At 38.0% G+C, this 23,634-nt stretch overlaps 2 protein-coding genes across 2 annotated transcripts; one reads left to right on the top strand and one right to left on the bottom strand.

Annotated features, from left to right (window-relative positions):
- The first annotated feature begins 1,000 nt into the window (after nt 1-1,000).
- Nucleotides 1,001-14,342, top strand: rhpn1 (rhophilin, Rho GTPase binding protein 1). The gene is given in 15 exon segments (XM_016665004.1): nt 1,001-1,230; nt 1,399-1,504; nt 2,891-3,006; nt 6,630-6,758; nt 7,379-7,454; nt 8,559-8,761; nt 8,975-9,141; nt 9,841-10,028; nt 10,353-10,509; nt 10,848-10,973; nt 11,069-11,263; nt 11,338-11,414; nt 12,143-12,289; nt 12,745-12,897; nt 12,977-14,342. Coding segments are annotated over 15 exon segments (2,070 nt in total). The 5' UTR covers nt 1,001-1,210; the 3' UTR covers nt 13,187-14,342.
- A 1,988-nt stretch (nt 14,343-16,330) lies between these two features.
- Nucleotides 16,331-20,404, bottom strand: atpaf1 (ATP synthase mitochondrial F1 complex assembly factor 1). The gene is made up of 9 exons (XM_007541034.2): nt 20,173-20,404; nt 19,025-19,133; nt 18,872-18,934; nt 18,670-18,732; nt 18,324-18,374; nt 18,178-18,225; nt 17,860-17,955; nt 16,868-16,975; nt 16,331-16,794 (listed from the first exon to the last, which is right to left on the bottom strand). Exons 1-9 carry the CDS (start codon nt 20,385-20,387, stop codon nt 16,612-16,614), a joined length of 936 nt encoding a protein of 311 aa, XP_007541096.1. The 5' UTR covers nt 20,388-20,404; the 3' UTR covers nt 16,331-16,611.
- Between the last annotated feature and the right edge of the window lie 3,230 nt (nt 20,405-23,634).

Here is a 23,634-nt window from a genome sequence, read left to right as displayed (position 1 = left end):
TCATAAGACAATTTCACCAAATGACTTAGAAGCATATAATCTTAATGTATGAAATATTTGACTATGAAGAAAGCAAGAAAAATCTCTTCAAACATAATCTCTCTTATTATTCTGGCAGATAGGAGATAGAAATAATTTTGGAATCAAATAACTTGAAACGCTCTTACATTTAAGCAGTTTTTAATCTGACCAAAAGAGCAAGTTTAAGAATGACATTTCTTTTAATTATGGTCTATTTTTAAAATGTTTTAAAAATTTGCAGCAGGATGGATTTGGTTACTTTTTTAGAAAGTCATGTGAAACTGGTTAGTTTGCTCAACTGAATTCAGTTCATACTTTAACTTTCATAATACATGAATTTTAAAATATCTTTCATACATTTAGAGTGGCGCCTCAAAGGTTTAGGATTTTTAGGAGGACAAGGCTTCCACCTGGTGGCCAAATAAAAACATGCGCTGATCTTACGAAAATCAGGCATCTTGTTTTTCAGAAAATAATTATCTTATGCATTGTGGTTTTTATTATAAGGTTTAATTCTAATTTTAACTTATTTAATATTCGTCACAACAGGCGAATGCGATTTTTGCTCCATATGACTGCAACTGGATAAACAACTGTGCAGAGACGAACCGGTCAATCTTCAAATATATTCACGATTAATTAAGAAAATTAAAGATTATAATTCTATTTCCCCTTTTTAGCGGGAGCAAAGTGTTACTACTATTATTTGAGCTGTTTCTATGTGCGAGGGGAGGTTGCTGCTGCTGCCACCGTTTTGGAGTCGGTACACAAGCCAGTGCCCCTGTCGTAACCATAACAACGATCTGAGCAGTAGGAGGTGGGAGGAGTAGAAAGGGTACGCCCTAAGAAACTTCTGATTGGTCAGTTGAAGTAGGCAATCTGCCTCTTTCCTCTCTTTAATTTGCTCCGTCTACTGTCACATTAAAAAGCCGCTTCCTGATTGGCTACGTTTCTTCTCCTTTACCCTCCCTTGGTGAGTAATCTCTTTCAGAACTCCGTCTGAAAACAACGACAAGGCTTTAACAAGAGAAAAAAGTGTTCAGCTTGGCTTGTTTTTGGGAGATAAAGGTTCACCTGCCTTTGGTCTATTCTTTGTTACTTTTGGTGCGTTGCTGTTTTGTACAAAGCTGGCAATAAGGCTGTAAGGGATGTAGGGGCCGTTTAAGCCGCCGGGTGTTGTTGGGTTACGATGGAGGGACCTGCCACAAGGCAAGTGGTTTACCGTTAGCTGTTAAAAGTTGTGGCTCAACTGAATACAATTTATTTTGTTTGTTTGTTTGTTTTGTTAGTTCAGATTAAATGTGAAGTGTACACTAGCGTACAATGTGTGGATGTGAATAATGAGTTTAATAAATCCAATGTCGTTACTCTTCACAGAGACTTTGAGTTATCTCTGTCAGACGGCGCCTCGGACGACGACGACGACGACGACATGCCCGTGACGCTGCCAACAGACAGCAGCCACAGCGGGAGCATCCGCAAGGTGAGACCAGGAACTCGCCCAGTGACATGTTTCATCTGCCTGTTTGATGATTATGGCTTGCTACTAATAGAAACGCACAATTCTCCATCTCAGATTATTACACTGTTACAACCAATAATAATAAAAAGTTGTTTGTTTTTTTTTTATAGCAGAAATGTCATATAATGGTCTATACAGTCATGGAAGACTGCTGACTTGACACTTGTTCAGCATACAGTCACTAACTCCTCCACATAGAAGATAAGGCACAAGGGACACCAGTTGTACTCAGTACCTCAGCAAGGGAAAATTGAGTGGTAGGAGAAAGGCACACAAGTTGCCATATTCAACTTGTGTGCCTTTAATTAATGAATAAGAGGTAAGGAGAAAATGAACTGGACTGCCGTTCAATGATCCAAGTCCTCTTTCAAATTAAAGTAATTTTTGCAGATTCTTGCTTAAACTCAAATCACCTATTTTTAGATGATTGGTAGCCGGACTATCCCATGGGAACTTCAGGTGAAAGATAAAGGCCCTGGCTAGTGTTCCAACCCGTTCTGCTGTCCAGCCCTCGTGCTGCATACTACACAAAAAACACATTAAAAAATTAGGAAAAATCAGTAGTTTGGGCAAAATATCTAACTTTAATATATAATCCTCCCAGTAATATGTCTTGCTTTAAAGTTCGGTCATTATATTGCAGAATTAAATCCAGATCTGAGCAAAACACGTTTTTTTTTGTTTTGATTGGTTAATCCTTTAATTTTCTAAATCATGTGTGGACATGTTTGAAACCATTCACCTGTTGCATTATTTGACAACTCATATTTGTGCATACCTTGTCATTTTCCGTCACTGTTAAATGAAACCGAACATTTTGGGATGCCAGTGTCTCCTCTTTTACATGTTTTGTGCTCTGTTGTTGAGCAGCCTCTGTCCTGCTGGCTCCCTGATGGTTGAGCAGAGGTAGGAGCTCAGCCAGAATCCTAATCCACACAGGCACTTTGAGGATTACTTGACGTTTGCATGTTAAATAAACACTTTCATTGGGTGAGCAGGAATGAAACAGGGAAGTGAGTGCATTAAAATGAAAGAAGGTTACAAGTTTCCTGCTTGCAGGACTGAAAAGGTGATTAGAAAAAGTTTTGTGGAGAAGCAGAGGGAGTATTCAGCATGTTTAAACTCCAGCCCCTGCTTAATATGAACTCATTTTCTTCTCTTTATTACTAATGTTAAACTTGCTTCTAAAACTGTCTGCAGTCTACTGAAGGGAAAAAAAAAAATACTTGCAGACTGGAATAATCCTAACTCTATCAAAGTAGTTAAACCAAGTTCTCATATTCGCTGCTGGATGCAAGAATCAGAAAAAACGTTTTCTCCTCATGTGGTTTAATGTCTCCCTTGCAGGGCTGTGATCCCTTCGCCCAGACTCAGCGCAGTAAACTGCAGCATCGACGAGCTCGCATCAACCAGCAGATCAACAAGGAGATGCGCATGAGAGCAGGAGCGGAGAATCTTTTTAGGTAAACAACATGAACTTACTACACCGGTGCCTTTCTATGAACCGCACTGTTAATATACATTGATCCTCTGGCGATGGAGAAATTAGACAAAACTGATACGAGTATGGGCGTTTAGAACATTTTTGTTTGAATTGCTGTTCACTTGTGGATTCTTTTAGCGTTCCTTTTCATTTGCATTTAAACCTTCTTTCACCATGTTCTGCTTTGCACATCACAACAAAAACGCTGTACATCTAAAGCGCCCTCTACCATATAAAACCTGTAATAGATGTAGAAACTGTGTTTTTAAATTGCTTTAATGTCTTTGCTTACTAACAAAAATCCGATTTTAAAACAATAATAATTTTGATTTATTAATTTGAGAAAAATAAAACTCATTTATTCACACCAAGGACAAGAGCAGCTTAGGGATCTGGGAGGACATGTGCTATGCCAGATTTAAACTGTTGAATATAAACACATTTACTGTCTCAGCTGATGCTTAGTTAGTACCAAATATCCGAGCACAAGTGTGGTGGTGAGCATTATGGCAGTCCTGTTTGATGAATTTGTCAATTATCATCACTCTAGAACTCCAACATTTAAGACATAAAACTAGAAAATGTTTTTGAGACATGAGAAAACATTTAGACAGCTTTTTTTTTTTTTTTTTTTTAACCAGAAAGTTTTCCTACTGTTAAATTTTATATCTGTCTCATTAGTTACAAGTTGTGCAGCACTCAGAGTGGGAGTAAGTCATGTATCGAAAAATACAATTCACATAGGGGAAGTGAAGTCACATTTCCACCAACATTGTGTGAGTGTAGGGTCATTATGTGAAACAGTGGTTAGAGCAGGCGCCCCATTTACAGAGGTTATGGATATTAACGCAGCCGTCTCGAGCTCGACTCCCGTCCTCAGTTACTTTTGCTGCATGTCTCTTTTTCCCAACGAACTTGCATGATTTAAAAGAGCATGAGATGTAAAGTTGTTGGTTTAAGACATTTATATGTCCCTCATTCACTCTTCTCAGAAGTTGTTGGACTGCAGCAAGTTGTTCTCCACCAATGTTTTGTAATTCTCTGGATCGAAAACCTGTTAGATTGCATGGCTGATTCTCAGATGGTAAAACTATATTCTTGTGGTTTGTAAATCCACAGAAAAGGAGAACGTTTATTTTTTTGGTTGTGGTTAAATTCAAAATGTGCTTCTCTTTACAGAAACATGCATAGTAAAATTAAACATCGCATTTTATTTGAGACATCCAAAAGTTACACAGCAGTTTCTTTGTGTGTTACTGTAAATCTACCTCTACAGTAAAATCTCCCAGGTTATTTTTATCTGTGCCTCTGTATAAATAAAAGTTAACGAGTAGAAATAGAAATTATCTCCTTTATGAAACGGGTTTTTAATGTAAATGTTTCCAGAGGTGTGAATGTACAATCAGACACTTATGTTGAGTAAAAAAGCTAACTCTGCCAACAACCTAGGTCTCAGTTTGGTTGAAGTGAACTCTGAAGCAGTTTGAGTACATATGTGAATGCCAAGAGGACCGGAGACCGCTTCACAAGCAGGAAGCAGACTATGGCAGAGGGAATTCTGGGTAAATAGAACAAAAAGAAACGTACATGTCTTGTTTTAGTGGGAGAATTGACTTACGGTCTTTTGCCAAAGACAAAATACTTTTTTTTGTTTTTTTAAACAAAAAAATTGAGATTTTTTTTTGTTTAAAATCTAAACAAAAATCTCCATTTTTGTTTAGATTTTACAAAGAAGAAAGGTTTTTTTTCAAAGGGTTTAGTTAATGAAAATGAAATGCACCAGCTGAAAATGTAATAAATGTTGCAATTGCGGTCCAGCTAAGTCTGCAAATCATATTGTACACTGGTTGCTGTGTTGTTTGTGATTTGTGAAATCTTTTGGATTTGATTGTTTGTTTTCTCATTCCTGCTTCCTTTTTTTTTTCATTGAAATAATTAATCACACATTAGAGCTGGCAGTTTTTTAAGCTGTTGTGTTAAAACGTGATGACTCAGTTCTGTGCAGATAACGGGGAAAAAAAAGCGGAAAAAAAAAAAAAAAGCACTCCTGCGCCTTCTTTTTGGACGCTTGGTCAGAGAGACAAAGAGGACCCCCACACGGCCCGGCAGCCTGTAATCAACCAGCTTTGTGTCCGCCTCCCGTCCTGTTCCCATGCAGAGATTCCCAGTGAGTTTCACTGAGCTCATCCCCCCACTCATCTGGCTGGCAACCTCCCCCTTCATAGTTTGTTAGTGTGTGTTTGGTTATTCACCATGCAGTTTTACTCACTGACACTTTTGGGAAACTGGCTTGTTTTTAGGAGTGCTGTCCTGTGGGAGGTGTTCAGTGATTCTTGTTGTTTAACAAAGAAGGGTGTTAGTAATATGCCACGCTCTCAGGTTTCCTCTTAAAACTTCAGTACCTCTGATGTTTCTTAGGTGAGTTAGTCAGGGTTTTTTTTTTTCTCCTGATGTCCGTGCAAGTGTGTGTAAATGAAGGGGATATTTGGCAGCCCATTTAAATCTGACTAATCAGATTGCCTTTGGCGTGAGACTAGATAAATGTATATGCTTGTGTGCATGTTGAGACTTGAGATGGGAGTGACCAGTAAAGAGACTGCAGGTCCTTTTTTTTTACTGGTTTTATACCCAAAGTAGAAAGAAAATAAGACTCTTTAGTTATTTGTTTATTCCAAGTTGAACAGTTATTGCAAAACTCACAAATATTATCGCAAATTACGATTCCCCAATATTTTCCCAATATTCTGCAATCCCAATTTTTTTTGTTTTGTAAATATTAAAAAAATGACAGTGGGACAGTTAGAAATTTATTTATATGAGGATTGAAGTTAATAATAACATTCATGAAAGGAAATCGGGGGGGAAAAAAAGAAAATTGCTAAATGTTTTTTCACTGACGGATTACATGGAAAAGCAAATGAAGTCAGACAGTGCTGACAAGGAAAAACCCTGTGATCAAAGTGTTGTGAAATTGTACAGCTCCAGCTCCTTACACACTCATTAATTATTCTACAAACTGCATGTTTTAAATAAACGACCTCCAAATGTAATGGAGATGTTTGCGATTCTGTGTTAGCATTGGAGTTCACTTTATTCCAGCCTGTTCTTATGTGCTTATTCAGTCATTGAGTTTAGGAGGTGGAATCATTTCTTTGCCAAACCCAATGATTCCTCAGACTTCCTGGAACAACAGTGTGAGCTGGCTTTGCTCTGTGCCAAGTCTGTGTTTAGAGAACAGTAGAGGCTCTGATCGACTAATAGGACAGTGGAGTTACCCAATAATAGCAAATACATATGTTGTTTTTTAACTGTATAAAAAAAAAGCGGTTCATAAAATAAAATTCATTTGAATTACACTGTGTGCGCTGTTATTATGTAAGTGAGCAATTTAACCATATATATTTCTGAACCCCAAGCTGTAAAAACATACACATGCCTATTAGTTTTAAGCAGGCGGTGTGTTTTCAACACCCTACATCAAGTTGTGCGTATTTATTGGGTAGCTTCTGTTATATCATGAGTATTTTTGTAAAGGAACCAAAAAGGGGATTCTGTTGATAATTGATTCTGTTTTAAAAAAAAAATAAAAAATTTATTTTGCAGGGCAACAACCAACAACAAGGTGAAGGAGACGGTGGCTCTGGAGCTCAGTTTTGTCAACTCCAACCTGCAGCTGCTCAAAGAAGAGCTGGAAGAGCTGAACAGCAACATGGAGGTCTACCAGACAGACAGGTAGTCACTCAGACAGTTCATGGTCTGTTTGTTGCATGCAATTTAGGCCATCCTCATTAAACTAATTATAATGAGCAAAAACAAGTGGATTGTCGTTTTTCTATTTTCACGCTCTGTTTAGGTTGCATATCTGTCTACAGTTATATTTGTGATGGTTTGTGCTTTAAACTTTCAAAGTAATATATTTCTTCCTTCGAAATGATCATTTTACATCTAATTTAGATTGCTCTAAATTAGACCTAAAATTTAGAGCAATGCCAGTAATTTGCAGCTATCAAGATACAAACTTTGTCTGTCAGTAGGTTTTTTTTTTCCCTCCACAGTCCAAGGTCAGGGCCAGGATAAACCCCCTCATTTGTGTCATTAATGACCCCATCACATGCATGCATGCTTTGTTTGCAGTGCTAGTTAATGGTGGGGGCTTACCTGGGGGTTGAGCGGCCTGTGAGGCTTAATAATTGGCTTTAACATTGCTTGTTAGCAGGATCAGTCAGAGAGTGGAGCCCCCCTGCTGGGTTTTAAGATGAGCAGATGGCGGTGCGGACTTGTCTTCTGTTTGAAACCTGCTTAGTGCTTACGTATGACTAAGACCCACAACGGGTATTTATGTCTGTCTACAGTGATGCCATCAGTGTTCCCATGATCCCCCTTGGCCTTAAAGAAACCAAAGAAGTGGACTTTACTGTTCCCATCCAGGTGAGAGTATTATTGTGATCATTGTTCAGCTTTTTTTGTTCAGGAAAAGTCATTTTGCCTGATAAACTTTATATAAGAGCTCGATTTGACTAATTATGGACCTGATGTTCCAAACAGCTGATTGGATGAAACATTTGAGCGAAAGTCACACAATTCGATTATCCAAGTGGAACGACATGAAAACACTCTGTTAATTTAGGTGTCCATTCTTTGAGCCAATCAGCAGACCTCAAAGGAAAATCATTGAGTTTGGCGAGATGAACCTTCGATCAAATCCTCTTTAGAACTTCCATATCCTAAATGTTCATTACAAGTTAACCAGTTCCTATTACAGTTAAACTGGATTCAGAACTGTGAAAGTCTCTACACTCTGTTATGGTCTGGCTCTTAAACCACAACAAATGAAAGGGAAGCAACGCCAGAGATAACTTAAAAGGGAATTTATTTAACAAAAATCATAACTGGTTGGGGAAGAAAGGGAGAAGGGGAGAGAGTGGCAGGGAGACAGAAAGAAAGAGCTGCTTAGTCAGAGAAAGTGGTGCATCTTAAGGTGGATCTGACGTCATCTGGAGACACTGGCCAGCTGCCTCCACTTCCAATCAGCACCAATTAAGGAGTCCAAAACATGGATGTTAGAGACGGCCTTGGGCCGTAACAACTCCATAACCTGCTTGCTAATATAAAGATTAGGAGGAACTTTGATCATTTTGTCAACATTCAATTTAAAAAATACAGATGTTTGGTGTTCAGTCAAGCGTCTAAGAATAAACACACCTTCATACCAAATACCTTCTAATATTTGTGCTATTAAAAGTTATATTTGTTTTAACACACTCAAAGCACATCACAGCCAGTCTAACGTGACAGATACGTTTTCAACTTAAATTAATATTAATATTTTACCTGAAACAAAGAAAGAAGCCTAAACTTAAGAAGGCTGTTTTTTTTTTTATCTCTACATAAAACTGCAAAAGTGCATCATTTTCCCTCTTCATGAAAGATTCTTCTTACTGTGTTTAATGCAACAAGAACTGTTTCAGGGTTGATATATTAAGTCAAGAATGTGCAGCAACAAGAGTATCTTTTTTTTGTCGTTTATCTAAGGACAGCTGAAATTTGTGCGGCACAGAATCTTCTTTTGCGTGTTGAAGGCATATAAAACTGTTATATGTTGTTTGTCAGGCGATGCGCACACCCAGTCGGAGCCAGGCTGGGCTAGAACTGCTGATGGAGTACTACAATCAGCTGTACTATCTGGACCAACGCTTCTTCTCCTCACACAGGAACCTGGGCGTTCACTTTCACTGGTACAACATGTTCGCTCTCATTAAAAATCTGGGAAATTATCCTCACTTATGCCTCACCTTTAAGGCGATTACCATTAATATGACCATAGAGTACCAGCCAGAAGTGGACGTAATATCTTTTAATTTTGCACTCTTTAGGTATTCATTTAAATTAATGCAAACTCTCTATTACCCTAAAAAGGTAACAAGTCTTCCGTTTAAATAATCCCTCAGGTACGACTCTCTGACGGGGGTCCCTTCGTCCCAGCGTGCGCTGGCTTTTGAGAAGGGAAGCGTGCTGTTCAACATCGGAGCCCTGCACACGCAGATCGGAGCGCGGCAGGATCGCGCCGCTACAGCCGGCATCGACAAGGCCGTAGACGCCTTTCAGCGAGCTGCAGGTGCTGACAGAGCTCACGTTTACAAAAACACCTCAGATATTTCATTCAATTGTTTTGTGAGACTTGTGTATTAGAGGCGCAATGGGAGAATCTCTGCAGTTGCTCTGAGTAATCTTCCACTGAAACTGCATTTTATTTTTCTCTTTAACCTTAGATCTAATTTTAGTTTAATGCCTAAAGAGTTTTCTGTTCCATTACATGTAGACAATCATTAGGATTATCAATATATAGATTAAATAAATAGTTTTAATTAATTGAATATTATTATAAGACTTAATTGAGCAATTGATTGATAAGTTACCAGTGTTATCAATGATACATCTGATTAAATTTAAATTACATTTTTAAACAAGAGATGAAACATTTTTATTACTGCAAGTTTTTATCTTATTTTTTCCAAAACATGAATATGTCACGAATAAGACATAAGTATGTTTTCGTAAAAGAATACATTTAACACCATTGTATGTTATTGTGCGCCGTTGTTCACAATCCCACAGTCGAGGTAATTTTAGGGAGAATTCGATGTTCCTTCTGCTCCAGCACATATTTTCAGTATCAAATGTTTGTTTAATCATAGAAGATCCAAACCATGACAGAGACTTAAATCTGATTATTTTTCTGTTTTTTCCGCTGTTGTGCAAAAATCTTTAATCTGATGTTTCACATTCTGAGGTGCTGCCTTCGTTGTCCATTTAGGTGCATTTAATTACCTTAAGGAGAACTTCTCCAACGCTCCAAGTCTGGACATGAGCGCTCTGTCTCTCAGCATGCTGGTTCGCCTAATGGTTGCTCAGGTGCAGGAGTGTGTGTTTGAACGCATCACAATCACCACCCGGGACACTAAGTTTACCTCCCAACTCCAGCTGGCACAAGAAGCTGCACAGGTGAGTTAACTTTGCTTTTTGTGTTAACATTCAATGAACACTATCAGTGTTTTGAATCTTGTAGAAAACTTTGTGTCAAAGCACATGTTCACGACCTTCACCTGCTGCTTTGTGAACTCAAAAGAGCTTCAGAGAACATCCCGTTGGCGGATGCATTTCCACACCGGAAGAAACAGAAATAATCTTTACGTGTAATAAAAAGACTTTGGGCCTTCAATAATTTGAAAACACAATCAAGATTTATTCAGCTAATTTTGCTTAAGAATGTAATTTGCCAGTTTGTTTCCTTTGCAGCATACACTTTCTTTACTCTGTGTTCTGCAGGTGTCGGATGTTTACTCGCTGGTGCACCAGACGATGACGCAACCCCTGATGAAGGACTATGTGCCATTTTCATGGGCCTCCATGGTTCAAGTCAAATCTGAACACTTCCGTGCTCTTTCCCACTATTACGCTGCTGCTGCGCTCTGTGACCACACAGGTAAGGAGATACCAAGATTGTTATTTAGTTTAGTTGTGTTGGCCTCGACTTAAATCACTTTTTATTGAGGAGTTCATCCATTTAATATATAAACCTGAAAAACATAATGAATGTTCATCAGCATAAGTGTATTCAGGTAGAATAGGAGCCTTAAATATTACTGATGTTTAGAATTTTTTGAAATGTAGGTTTTGTGATACTAACATTGTGTAAAAAGACAGAGAACTTTTCTTGTTCCTCTCTGACGATGTCACTGAAGCGCATCACTTCACAATCCCGCCACACCTGGTTCCGACAACGCATCCGAACTTAACTTGGTGTATTATTTCCTCCTTTAGTATCTTTTGATGGAGAGGAGTGTGATAAGGAGTCAGACAAGGCCTTCCTCAAGTTTTATGTCAATATTGCTTCAGGACAAACTCTCAGCCAGATCCTGCAGGATCCTGAAAAAAGGCGAAAGCTCGGTGAGGCTACATGTTTCAGAAATCTGCTCTCAGCAGGAATTACATCCTAGTTCAGACTTATCACTCACTTTCAAATTGTTTGTGCTGACATGAAGGTAAAGCCCACCTTCGGCGTGCGGTTATGAGGCACGAGGAGGCCATGCGTGTCCACAGTCTGTGTAAGATCCTGAGGAAGATGGACATCCTGCAGGACGTCCTGTGTCAAACACACAAGCGTTCCTTGGAGAAGTACTTGGAGCTGGACCGCGAAGACGACTTTGACGAAACAGCAGAAGCCCCAGAGATACAAGGTGAGAACTTCTGCAATGCAGTGTTGCAGTTAAGCAATTCATAAATAACTAAGTGTGACTTCTTATGTTTGCAGCTCATACTCAGCAGAAACCAGACATCACTCCACCAAGCTTCACTACAGTCCAGGTTTCTGACATCTTTCAAAGACTGGTGAGGAAGAGAAAGCCTCTTTTTAGATACGGGAGACATCAAATTGCCACTTTTTTGAATCAGGTGTATAATTTGTCTCTACGATTTTTAATTTATATCAAGAGGAGTTATGAGAGCCCCAGAGTTTGTAGCAAGCAGTTGTTATTTGGCTACAGTTGTAATAAAAGTGTTGAATAATTTGTAATAATTCATACTTGCAAGACAAGTACAAAATATCAGTCAATTTGGACCCAAACTTGGAAGACAGAGCTTGAAGATTGGCTTAACCAGGTGAAATTTAGGTTTTTGAAATGGTTTAATTGGACTTTAGAACGAAGTCTGACCAAAATTTGATGAAGTTGCCAGAAGAGGGACGTGGATAATAAATAAGCTCAGTGTGATATTTTTGGAGAAGTTTTTGGAGGCAGAGTGAGGAAATATTTCTAAGTCAAGATATGACATGCTTCAATGATCTATTATTATAAGGGCAAACATTTAACCCTCTAATAATAAGGGTTAAATGTTTAACCCTTCAGTTTTTTTTTAACATATTAGTTTGTTTTCAGTTGATCTCAACATAATAAATGTCGGTTTGGATTGACATTACATTTAAATTTGATAGAGACAGACACATGTCACAAAACTGGATCTTTTAACAAGGGTGTGGACACGTTAGAGAGACCCTGTATATATTTATTTAGAAATAATCAAAATATGACAGTCAGACAGAACTGCTTCCTGTGTTTCAGGGCCCCTTGTCAGTGTTCTGCTCAAGGGCCCACTGGGGCCCCCCACGTGTGATCCGCCTGCAGAAAAGAGAAGGTGGGATGGGTCTCACACTCCGAGGGGACTCCCCTGTCCTGGTTGCTGGAGTCGTACCTGGAGGCTGTGCAGAGGTGAGACTAACTGCATGTGCTAAGGATGCAAGTCTTAAGAAGAGCTAAATAAAAACAAGATGAATCCTCTGGAAAGTATTTGTATCCATAAAATGTGTTGACGAGAATTTCTTGATGCTTAAATAATGTAGTAACGATCGGACATGGAACTGAAAGGAACCAAGTGTTTGAATGGCTGCTATATTCCTTACCACAGAAAAACCCTAGTGAAATGAAAAAAACAGACTCTACGTTCAACTTTTATTAAATAAAGAACAAAGTTTCAGAACAATAAGTAAGAAATGAGGATGATGAAAATGATGTAAAAAAATATATAGTATATGCACCAATCATTAATTTTGCTCATGCTATCTAGTTTTTCCAGCAAAAAATTAGTTAGTTTAGTTTAGTTTCCATGACCTGATAGAACCTATGTTTGATTGGAAAAAGATCCAATTGTTTTGTTTGATGTTCAGGAGGCAGGACTAAGAGAGGGAGACTACATTGTAGCAGTGGATGGACAAGACTGTAAGTGGGCCAAACACGGGGAGGTGGTCCTCATGCTGACGAGCAGCAGTGACAGAGAAGTAGAGATCAGTGTGGTGACGTTACACTCACATGACACACAGGTGAATGTGACGCTTTGTGTGCTTTGTGTGCAGATCTGAGAGATAAATCGTACTGAATAAATCACATTTGTCCATGCAGGTGGAGAGAAAGGCGGCAATGTTCTCCCACAGCAGCGACAAAGAAAACAGTCGCCAGAGGCTGCTGGGCGGGGCCAAGGGGCAGAGCTCCGGCTCCTTGTTGAACTGGAACAGGAAGAAAAAGAGGGAAGGCAGCGGTGTCGCCAAGAAACTAGGAAGCACTTTTAGTTTGTCTTTTGGAAATATCCGTGACACGGAGACCATGTACTGAGACGGGACTGTGGAGGAATCACTCAGGGACCCACAACAGCAGAGAAGGTACGGTGTGCAGCAACGGTTCAAGGAGCTCAAGCATAGAAAGGCAAGTCTCTCTGGAGAACTGGACAATTTTTTAAGTCAAAATGTGAGTTTTTTTTGGCAAAACCTGCCTATAAAGAAGCTGTGACATAATCATGTAGTGAAAAACTCTACTTTAAAACATCATGGCTTTGTTTTTACTGTGTATTGTTTTTACATCATGGCTTTGTTTTTACAAAGCCATGATATAAAAATTGTTTATATCAGCAGATAAAATCCTGATTTTCTCTGTTGTAAATTTACTGTTTCTACAAAATGACACTTATGGAAATCATGACCAGAGGGCAACAACAGTACTAAAGGGAGTTTCAGTATTATTGGAAAAATAGGTTATTTTCTCCAGCTAAAGAAGCCTCAGTGGTTGCATCCTCAAGTTTTCAGTACATACTGTTCCAAGTTATGCTGTGAGGGTTGAAGAATGTGTTGTTAGTTGAAAAAGTCTTTGGGCTTAGTTTTAGGATAGATAAAATCACCCTCACTTAAAAAATGTTAAGTCAAACATTTCTTTAAAAAGTTGAACGATGTTGTTTAGACATGTTTTTATTTTATTTTCAATCTTTGTTTTCATCAGCATCAGCCTTTTGTATGCAGGTCTTGGAATAAGACACTTATGATCAAATGAGGGAATGTATTGTGCTGCATATAGAAACCCGTTTGATTTTATTGGTTTTACTGCAAAAGAAAATTCAGATCCAGAAAAGATACTTTTATCACACTGCTGACGGAGCCTACAGGGATTGTGATTAAGAATTAGAAACAGTATAAATATGTAATGTTTTATTATAAGCCAATGGTGCTGACTGTGTTTTAATGAATTAAAATATTACTTTGTGAGGTTCAAGAAGATTTAAATTCACCTTGGTACTGCAACCGTTAACCCGCTCATTTAGCACAGACAGAAAAACAGTAGTTGCTGATGAAAGCAAATATTGGGGAAAAAAACAAAAGGGTCATATTTGGAGAGAGGAGTTATCAATTATAAGCTGCAAATCAGACCAATTTTCTGTTCACACTACAGGGGGCGCCCTTTCACACTGACCGGACAAAAAAAAAAAAGCAATAACAAAAAGTTGCTCCGACTGCAAATGACTCAAGTATTTTACATCATTTTTGACAACGGTACACAGTAAGTTAGTTATGTCTCGAGTTCCTACATATTTTGTAAAAGTATTAAATTTGCTTTATTTTACCTTTACTTTCCACCTATGGGCATGGAAAACAGAAAATGAAGTATGGAAAGAAATATTTTGAGACTCTTTTTCTCTTTTTACTTGAGTTAAAGATGATTTTTTTTTAATCTTTTGGTAAATAATTACTCAAAGAACCAGATTTCTTCATTGATTCATTATTGCAAACTTTGCACACCAGGCCATATTATAATAGGAAACAATTTAAGAGCAAACCATAAAAATTAATGTAAGAGTTGACCCTGCTCTAAGGCATAATGTAGCTTTTTCATTTTGTTTTACAATAGGAAGAAATTGGCAGGTGATGAAAAGTCAGTCACTTATGTACCCTTGAAAAGGTGAAAATGCCCTGAAAGTCAACTGGACGAGAAGGGAAATTTATGTATGAACTCTGGATTATTACTCAGTGGTACTGCTCAGGTTTCTCTGAGAATATTCCGTAACCATGGCGATGAGAAACATCTTAGTTTGGATGACTTTATGGTGTGAAGCTCAACTCTCTTTGTAATAACTGTTTAGATCATTTCTCTTCAGATTATACGCACTTGAATTTTTATTAGTTTTGTATTTTTTTGTAGATTAGACATCTTTGTTGTACTGTGAGAATTTTTTTGTTCATATTGTGGCTTTATTTTTACAACAATAAACTCACAGAGGCTGTGATTTGTCTGGTGAAGTATTTCAGGTGGTGCGACTATTCCAATGTCAACAGTGGGTTTTTTGTATGTATAAGTCAGTCGAGTCACTGTTTTAGTTTCTTTAGCTGAGGATGTTAATGGGAAAATATTTTTCATTGTTTTGTTTTTTTTTTATTTTAACTAAAACAGCCTCATAAATTTCAGGTAAATTTCTCCTGTCAAAATGTGTCGTTTCACTTTAGTTGTTTTTCATAGTGATAGTCTTCTGTAAGCACAGATGAAGTACACAAACGTTTTCTATGTTTTCTTTTGTAAAGCTTGGGTTTTATAAAAGTCTAAAATTCACCCCAAACGTACAATTTATAACAGTTTCCAAATGAAAGCCTGTTTTGCTTTATGATGAATTCAATGTATTATTGTCAGCAACTTTGAAGACAGTATTCAGTCTTTTTGGTTTTAGACACGAATGTTTTGTATTTTGTTTTTAAATCTGGTATTGTGTAGCTTTGTATGAAAAAAGTCAGCCATGATAAATTGAATTCATGTTTGTACGTCTGACAATCCCTAACCGGTAAGGGTGTGCACTGTCTTTGATGTATAAAATGCCATCACGTTGATAAATAAACACATAGTTCACTTGTGAGAAAACTGAACCCAATATTGAATTGTTCTATATAAATGAAAAGTTACCTTTGTTTAAGAAAGTGGTTTAATTACAGGTAAAAAACAAAAAAACAAAAATGAACCTTGTTTCATTCATTAAAAGAATTTTAAAATGGTGAGTTCTGACAAAAATGTTGAGCCACCGACCCAACTCCTCACCCTCAGCTATGAAATGTTTAAAAGAAATTATTTTATGGACAGCTCTTTTCATGTCACCCCTCAGCATCTCTGTAAATTCAAAATCTTTGTTTTCCGTCAACTATTCCAGTTTATATAGTTTTGTTTTCAGCCAGTCTTTGGAGCACTTCCTGGTAAGTTTTGAGTCCAAGACATGCTATGAGTTCCAGTTCTGGATCAACTCACATTTTCTTCAAACATCCCCTGATACTTGAAAGAAGTCAAGTTGGAATCCATGGCGATGAGCTGGCCAGGTCCAGCTGCAACAAAGCTCACCCACATTATAGCACACTTTTAGTTATTAATGAATATAGCATTTTTTGTGAAAATGAGGTAGAAGCTGAAGACATGCATGTCTAACTGCTGTATAACCGAAGAGAAGAACACTCAGACTTTAAGAGATTTTTTTTTTTAATTAAATATCAAATGTAGAATTTTGAGCTCAGCTTCAGTGCTTACAAAGTCTCTTGGATCCAGTCTGGAACAGAGTGGGTCAAACGCCTCCATTTATTCCACCACATTATTTCCTAAATCACTAAATGTCAGCTCATGAGATGCTGCTCCTGCGCCTTTTCTGCTCACAACATCCATTTACGCGTTTGGATCCACATTGAGAGAGGAACCATGATGCTTCAGTCCGAGACAGATAAATAGTCCCTGGTCATCTTCTGATCTTAGGAGCCCCCCGGGGCGCCTGCTGACCCCAGCCCGCTTTGCTCCAGCTCTGCTATCACCGACATGTGCTTAAAGTCTTCGGGCTGGTGGTTAAACATCTCCACCAATCGGTACGTCTCCTGCCTCTGTGTGCCATAGAACAGCTGTACCTGATTGGCCAAGCACTGAGCCTGGTGGACAGTCTGAGAAACAGAGAGATGCTTTAAATGTCCCTGAAGACATTAAAATAAAAACAAGGTTTTATAACGGGCTTACAATGAACTTGGGATCCATCTCTGCTGTCATGAGCACAACGCCCTTCTCCTCCTTCAGCTCCGGGTAGTGGTAGAGGATCAGCTGACTCGGAGCGTTCTCGCCAAGCGTCTGGGTGCAAACACAGGAAAAAAACACTTTGAACGCTGGCAAATATATATTTTTATGCAGATTTGCTGATTTTAGATGTCCATGCATAAAACATTTACATAGCAAATGTGTTCTGATATTTTTAGGAGAAGTGCAGCGGTACAACCGACATATTTTAAAATGGAAAATAAGTGAAGTCATGACGTATGGAAGAAAATATGTGCCATCAGAATTTGAATAAAAAATGCATCTGAAACTTGAATGTTGTATATTTGCACTTACTTTTTCAATTTCTAATTTAATTTAGAATATAATTTTGACCTAAAAAAATTCAGTGTCATTATTTGTACATGTTTGCAATTTTCATTTGTTAAAAAAATTTACATTCCTATTTCAAAGTGATGAAATTTCTATATTTATATTTTTTCAGTGTTAAAAAATTCAGCATATAAAAAAATTCAACTTTTAAAAATTCAAATGCAATATTTTCAGTGTCCTAAAAAAACTTATTCTGACAATGTCAGATTAAAATAATAACTGACCAGAAAATACAAAAAGATATGGTGTTTGATTTCTGTCCTGTTTGAAAATGCTCAGCGTGTTTTTTTTTGTGGAAATAAATAAAATTACAGATATGAGAAATTAAGTGTGGACCATTCTGGCCATGTACAATATGCCTAAAAATTTCACTGAAATTGTTCAATTTTATTGAATTGATATCACCTTAAGTCAAACAACTAACCTTTCAAATGACCTGATTACATTTGTTTTTGCCAGAGTTCATATTTCCAGGCCTTTCAAAGAACAAGAGCATTTGCAGGAAAATTTGAGAAGCAACCTGAACTAAACATGAGCTCATTTCTTGTCTGTCAGAAGTGTGAGGTAGCAAATGTGAATCGATTTACCTGGATGTTTATGAGTGAAGTGAAATGCAGCTCGTGTCTGGACCACTGACCCACAAAGAACTCATAGCCCTCCTTCTGAGGCAGAGCGTAAAGGAACTGGAGAGAGCACACAGACAGAGGTGAGCAGGGAATCCATGATAAAAGAATAGTTAGCAAAGAAAAATCTGAAATGATTTCTGGTTCTGCAGTTCACAATCTCTCTCCCTCTCTCTCTTTCTCACTCACTCACTCACTCACTCACTCACTCACTCACTCGCTCACTCACTCACTCACTCACACACACAGTGAACCATGGATTAGTTTCAGCAGGGATCTTACCATGGGGCAGGACTTGGATCTGCTGAAAATCACCTCATACATCTGTGACTGCAAACAAGACAGAAGACAGGTGTTGGATGATCAGTAAATTATTAAAGTGGAGATGTAAACTATTTGCATCCAGCATTCTTCGGTAATGAACTCACTGGAATGGCGGCGCTGATCGTGTCTTTGGTTGAATAAAACTGCATCCAAAGCTGGAAGAGTAGAAGATAAAAGTTCAGTCTAGATCTAGTTTGCGATTTACAAGTAAAGCCCCCCAGAGGGCGCTATAGAGTGAAAGTAAATCTGAAGGTTTGACCATCAGCGACAAAAAGAACAGAAAAATATTGTCTGAACCAAAGCGAAGAACCTAACATTTTTTAGTTATTTTATTTTAGTATTTTAGTTAGTTTAGCTAGTTTTAATTTAACAAAATTTACCAGTTGCAGTAGAGTTCAGAAACACAGATTTACACTGAGGGTACTTAACCCAACAAAATGTCAAACTCACCTGTGAGATCTCCTCGCCAGTCTTGTCCTTGATCATCTCCAGATTAAGAATGGAACCTAATGTCTAAAAGAGGACCAAATTATTTTTATACAAAAAAACAAACAAAACCTAACTAAAATATTTTTCAGCCTTTCAAACGATGACTCTGCTACACTACACATTCAAGATCTGATCCTCATCTTGGCTTCTTCGCCCAGTTCACCTTGTTTTTCGTAAACGCTCCAGACGCTCCATCACCAGAAGCCATCTTATCTCTTTTCTCAAACTAAAAAAGAGGAAGGAACAAAAGGAGTTGTTCCTTTTTTCTGATTAAAAGTAACCGATGCCTGAACAAGTAGCTAAGCAGAAACGTCACCTCCTGCTCCATGACCCGGATGAACTCCGCCTGCTTGGAGTGTCCCAGGACGTCCTTCTTGGCCTCATGCCGCTTCTCCAGGCGCTCCTTATATTCCTGGGGTTTCGCACTAAAAGCAAACAGAAAACTGATCACTATTTGCTCCACAACAAGCTTCTTCAGTTGAATAATTTTCATATTTTACTGCCAACACATTGCAAAAACACAAAATCTTAACTAGTATTGGTGCTCTAGTTTCTAGTAAAAATATCTTGGGACACTTATTAGGTTGATCAGAAGGGGTGCACCTTAAAGCTGCAGGTTAGTAGTTCTCACAGGCATTTAGCTGTTTTAAATTTAAAATGTATTTCCTCCAGGTTCCTGCTGTTTTGATGGACCTGTGCTAAATCTGCTAAGCCAAACAGTGAGACTCCAGTGAGAGATGAATGCTGTTGTACTCGTATGGAAGTTGAGATTTACTTTTTGTATAAAAATCTGAATGCTTTACTGTGTTATTACGGCCACAGTCCTGCATACATTTGTAGCTTAGTCAATTTAGATTACGTTTGACTTATTGCAGTGAATATGCTCAGTGCATTTTGTAGCATTTTCAAACAGATGGTATTAATTTTCTTCAAAAGTTTTTCTATTTGCACAATCCAGGATTGTGCTTTATTCTGCTGCTTTTGCCTATTTCTTACATTTCTGCAAATCTTCTGCAACTGACTTCAAATCCTTCTAAAATTTTCACTAAAATAGTCAATACACAGCATTCACACTGCATTTTCGCAGTTTAACTTTAATTTTTAATAGTTAGCATGTAAAGGACTGATTATTTTGGTCATGTCCACTCTTTCTAACGTGGGCTAAAATTCGGCACAAGGTTCAAGCTTGCTGCTGAATTGGCCTACAATGTTCACGCCTTTTTCTATAGGATAACATTGCGGTAACATTTGACAACTTTTTATGAACTAAGGTTTAAAAACATTTACGGGCTTAATACAACAGCATGGACTAATGGGCCGAAATGATTATTTGACATAAAGTCTTTCAGTCACACTTTCCTTGGTTCCACTGACTCCTCTCTGTGCTGTAGCATTTGATTATCTTTAAAATAGCAGACTACATGACGGGGTTTCGGACGCTGCTAACTCCGTCCGCTCGCTGACCTGCGCAGCTTCTGGATCTTGTCCTGGTACTTGCTGTAGAACGGATTCTCCCCCAGCTCCGGATCCTTTCTTACAGAGAAGGCTCGAAACTGTTGTGGGACCAGTCCAGGGATCAGCGTCCTGGTGCCAGTGGCCCTGACGGCCAACATGCCCCGATAGAGACATGACATTTGAATCAACGCCGCCGACATCTTTCCATCGTTGCCGTCCCACATCTATAATAGACCGACCACATATGTGGCGGCGCATGTTTTTGGTTCCGCCTTACCATAGGTGGAGTTTTTTTTTTTTCCTCTCCTTTTTTCAATTTATGCTAGTAAACTGTTTGAGAATCAGAAGTATTTCTGACGATAAAAAAAATCTAAAATCTATCTATCTGTCTGTCTGTGTCTATTGTAAAACCAGAGTGAACATTACAAATAAAATCACACCCTACAGCTACTTATATCAAACCTGTTCTATTTTTTTAAACATTATTAATAAACACTGTAAAAATGTAACACCTCCTTAATGGAAGTATCAAATGAAATTGTATGTTCTAATGTAAGTTTTTGTAATAGTAAGAAGTTGTAGACTGTATGTGATTGCTGAGACACCCGTTACCCTGCAGAGGTCAGTACAGACCATGTTTTGCCTCTGCTTCAATCCTCAGCTCCCATCTCCATCTTTAGTTAAAACCCTCATCTCTGTCGGTCACAGAGCTCAGGAATAATCTGTTGCAGCCTGTGTCCTGTCCTCACAACATGTAAACACATGCTCATCTCTCTGCGTGTGTTTGTGCAAATGTTCACAGACGCTGTAAATTTCATGTGCATTTCCCTCATGATGGTTTGAGTGCTTCAGTGTTTACGCTCCACAATCATTTCTTCAGTTTCTTCTGATCAATAAACAGAGCAGCCCGGAACAGTTCAGTGCTTCTGGAGCCGAGCAGATGACAACAAAAATGTTTGTGTTCATGTGTTTACATTGTGTCTCAGCCGTTCGTCACTGCTCCACGTAGTTGACTTTTCACTCTACAGTTTGATTGTACGTAATACACATCACTTTGGTCATGAGCAGCTTTCTCTCATGGAATTTCATAATAAATAATTTTGCAGATGGACATGTCTTTTGATCAATGACATCATTTACTGTGCAGCAGGGAAATGTGAAAAAAAAAACGAGGGTGGATTTTATGATCAAGCAACATGCCTCTGTTATTGTAAAGTTATCAAGAAGTTTGTTCAAGTTTCATTCATTATGTAGACAGAAGCATTTATCATACTTCCTGAAAGGAAAGTCAATTTGAAGCGAGACGATCAATTTTAATAGAGCTCGAGCTTTTAAAGATGAAAATGCTGCACCTGTCTTCTTCAGAACCTGCTGCAGCTCAGTGTCAGTTTGCTGTATATAAAAAAAATCCTTTTGAATATAAAAGTTTACACAAAGTCCAAACTTGTAAAAACCAACAACTCTTTGTGACAACAGTGTGATCATTTGTCACTGATAGAAGGCAATTGAAAATCTGAAATGGCCGTTCCTCAAAATAGAAACTCAAATTTAAAGCTCCAAGATCCTTTTTATGGCCTAATTTAGGTTGACTTAGTATGGACATCAGCATTAAAGTCTGTCAGATCACCTTCTGGTTGTATACCTCCAAATAATGCAAAAATAATACTGCACACTGAAACATGACACACTTTTATTTATGTGGATGCTCAGGTAGAAAGCAGCTAAAAGTTACCAGGAGGTTTGACTTTTCACTCTACAGTTTGATTGTAGAGTGGGCCGAAAAGGTCCCACAGCATCATGGATTTTACTTCATACAAAGCAGGATGAAGGAAAATGATCCTGCTTTGTTTGATACTCGACCTTCTTCAAGTTGTCGTTGCTGAAAGGCTCAATCTAACTATCCTCTTTACAACAGCACAGATTTCCAGATAAAGTCCCAGTACAGTTTGTCAAATGCCCCACGTTTACATGTGACAATAGGACAGCAGAGACTTTTGTATGACAAACCTTTCTTTCAATGCAGAAAGAAACTAGTGGCTGTTTTGGAGACTTGGTCATCAAAGCATATACCATACTCTGTATCAATGACCTTTGTTGTGTTTTCTCAAGAGAAACTCAGGACCTTGTCCAGCCCCCTTGTCACATTTCCAGTTATTTTGATCGTGCTATGACTATGGATATGGGCAAGCTGATATTTTATGGAAACATTTCTTTATGGAGAAAGACGAACATGTTCTGTTCAGAACAGGCATGTTCTGTTGTCTTTCCCACTGCAATGACAAGCTAAAAGACACAAATCATATTTAAACTGCAGAACGTCATGGATTACAAAATAAAAAAAAAATCCAGGACTTGAATAAAATATGTATAAAATATGTAGTGTAAATATAAAATATAACAATATATAAAAAAATGTTTAGAAAAAAAGGGTATCAAGGATTTTGGAAAGAAAACTTTGAATTTTACTAAAGGATTTCCCCCAACTAATAAATGTATTCAGATTAACATTTTTTTTAAGTTATTCTTTTTCAGTGTAAATTTACTGAACTGCAATAAAATGCACTTATTTAACAGGTCGTTACACTTCTTAAATATGTTTGCTAATAATTACGCAATGAACTCTATTAGCATCTTGTTCCCACAACAAAATAAAGTGCCGATCCAAAAGCAAAAATGTTGTTTGTAATATTTGTCATTTTTTTCAGGATGTCTTGAAAGATTATTCGGTAGAAGATTTGCACTTTTTTTTTTCATTTAAATACATATATCTTCTGTGCAGTTAGGCTCTAAGCTCTTCTTTAAGTCTCTCTTCTCACTGACCCACTGTCCCTCCTCCTCTTCCTCTGTGTTCTCTTGCTCTCTTTGTTATGGTGGTGGGTTGCTGCGTGGAGGATGTATATTTCATGCGCAGCTCTGGAGGCTTTTACCATTAATTATAGAGAAACACTAAGCTCTCCTTTTGCCGGACAGATGTTATTTTTTACTTAAGGAGAGAAAGGGGACTTTTCCATAATTCAGAGGTAAATCCCGTTCTGCAGAGAACAAATAAATAAATGAATAAATAAATAAAGCAAAAGCAAAAACCACAAACATTTGGTACAGTGCAGCCGCGTTCTCAGATGTGTAACACGGCAGCCGAAATACAGATTTTCCTCCGCAGCCTTCAGCCTCTAAGTGCCTTTTGTGTAATAAATATGGAACAGCTGCTTCATGCTTTCATTTTTTATTCAGTCTGCTGAAGTATTTCACCAAATCACACACTTTGTAGTTTCAGAACAATGCGGTGTGTAAAACCTGCACAGAAACAGCAACACTCAGACTCAAAGATGGATTCATTTACAGAAATCTTTTGATTTCAAATGAACTTCACTGCTGTTTTTAAACCAAACTCTCTCACCTCGTGAGTGCATTCATTAAGCACATGAATATGGTAAGGTAGCATCTCTAATATTTAAAACATCCTGGTTGAAC

This window comes from Poecilia formosa, unplaced genomic scaffold (assembly GCF_000485575.1).
Source record: "Poecilia formosa unplaced genomic scaffold, Poecilia_formosa-5.1.2 Scaffold10, whole genome shotgun sequence".
In the NCBI taxonomy this organism is placed as follows: domain Eukaryota; kingdom Metazoa; phylum Chordata; class Actinopteri; order Cyprinodontiformes; family Poeciliidae; genus Poecilia; species Poecilia formosa.
Note: the sequence above shows the minus strand (reverse complement) of the source record. Positions and strands in the feature narration are given on the sequence as shown.

What these genes read in the sequence shown, in the direction of transcription:
- atpaf1 (XM_007541034.2), bottom strand. Translation starts at nt 20,387, where the DNA reads ATGTGGGACGGCAACGATGGAAAGATGTCGGCGGCGTTGATTCAAATG. An exon ending in AAGATCCAGAAGCTGCGCAG is followed by an intron (nt 19,134 to 20,172) that starts GTCAGCGAGCGG and finishes GTTTGCTTTTAG; the next exon opens with TGCGAAACCCCAGGAATATA. An exon ending in CGATCAGCGCCGCCATTCCA is followed by an intron (nt 18,226 to 18,323) that starts GTGAGTTCATTA and finishes TCTTGTTTGCAG; the next exon opens with TCACAGATGTATGAGGTGAT.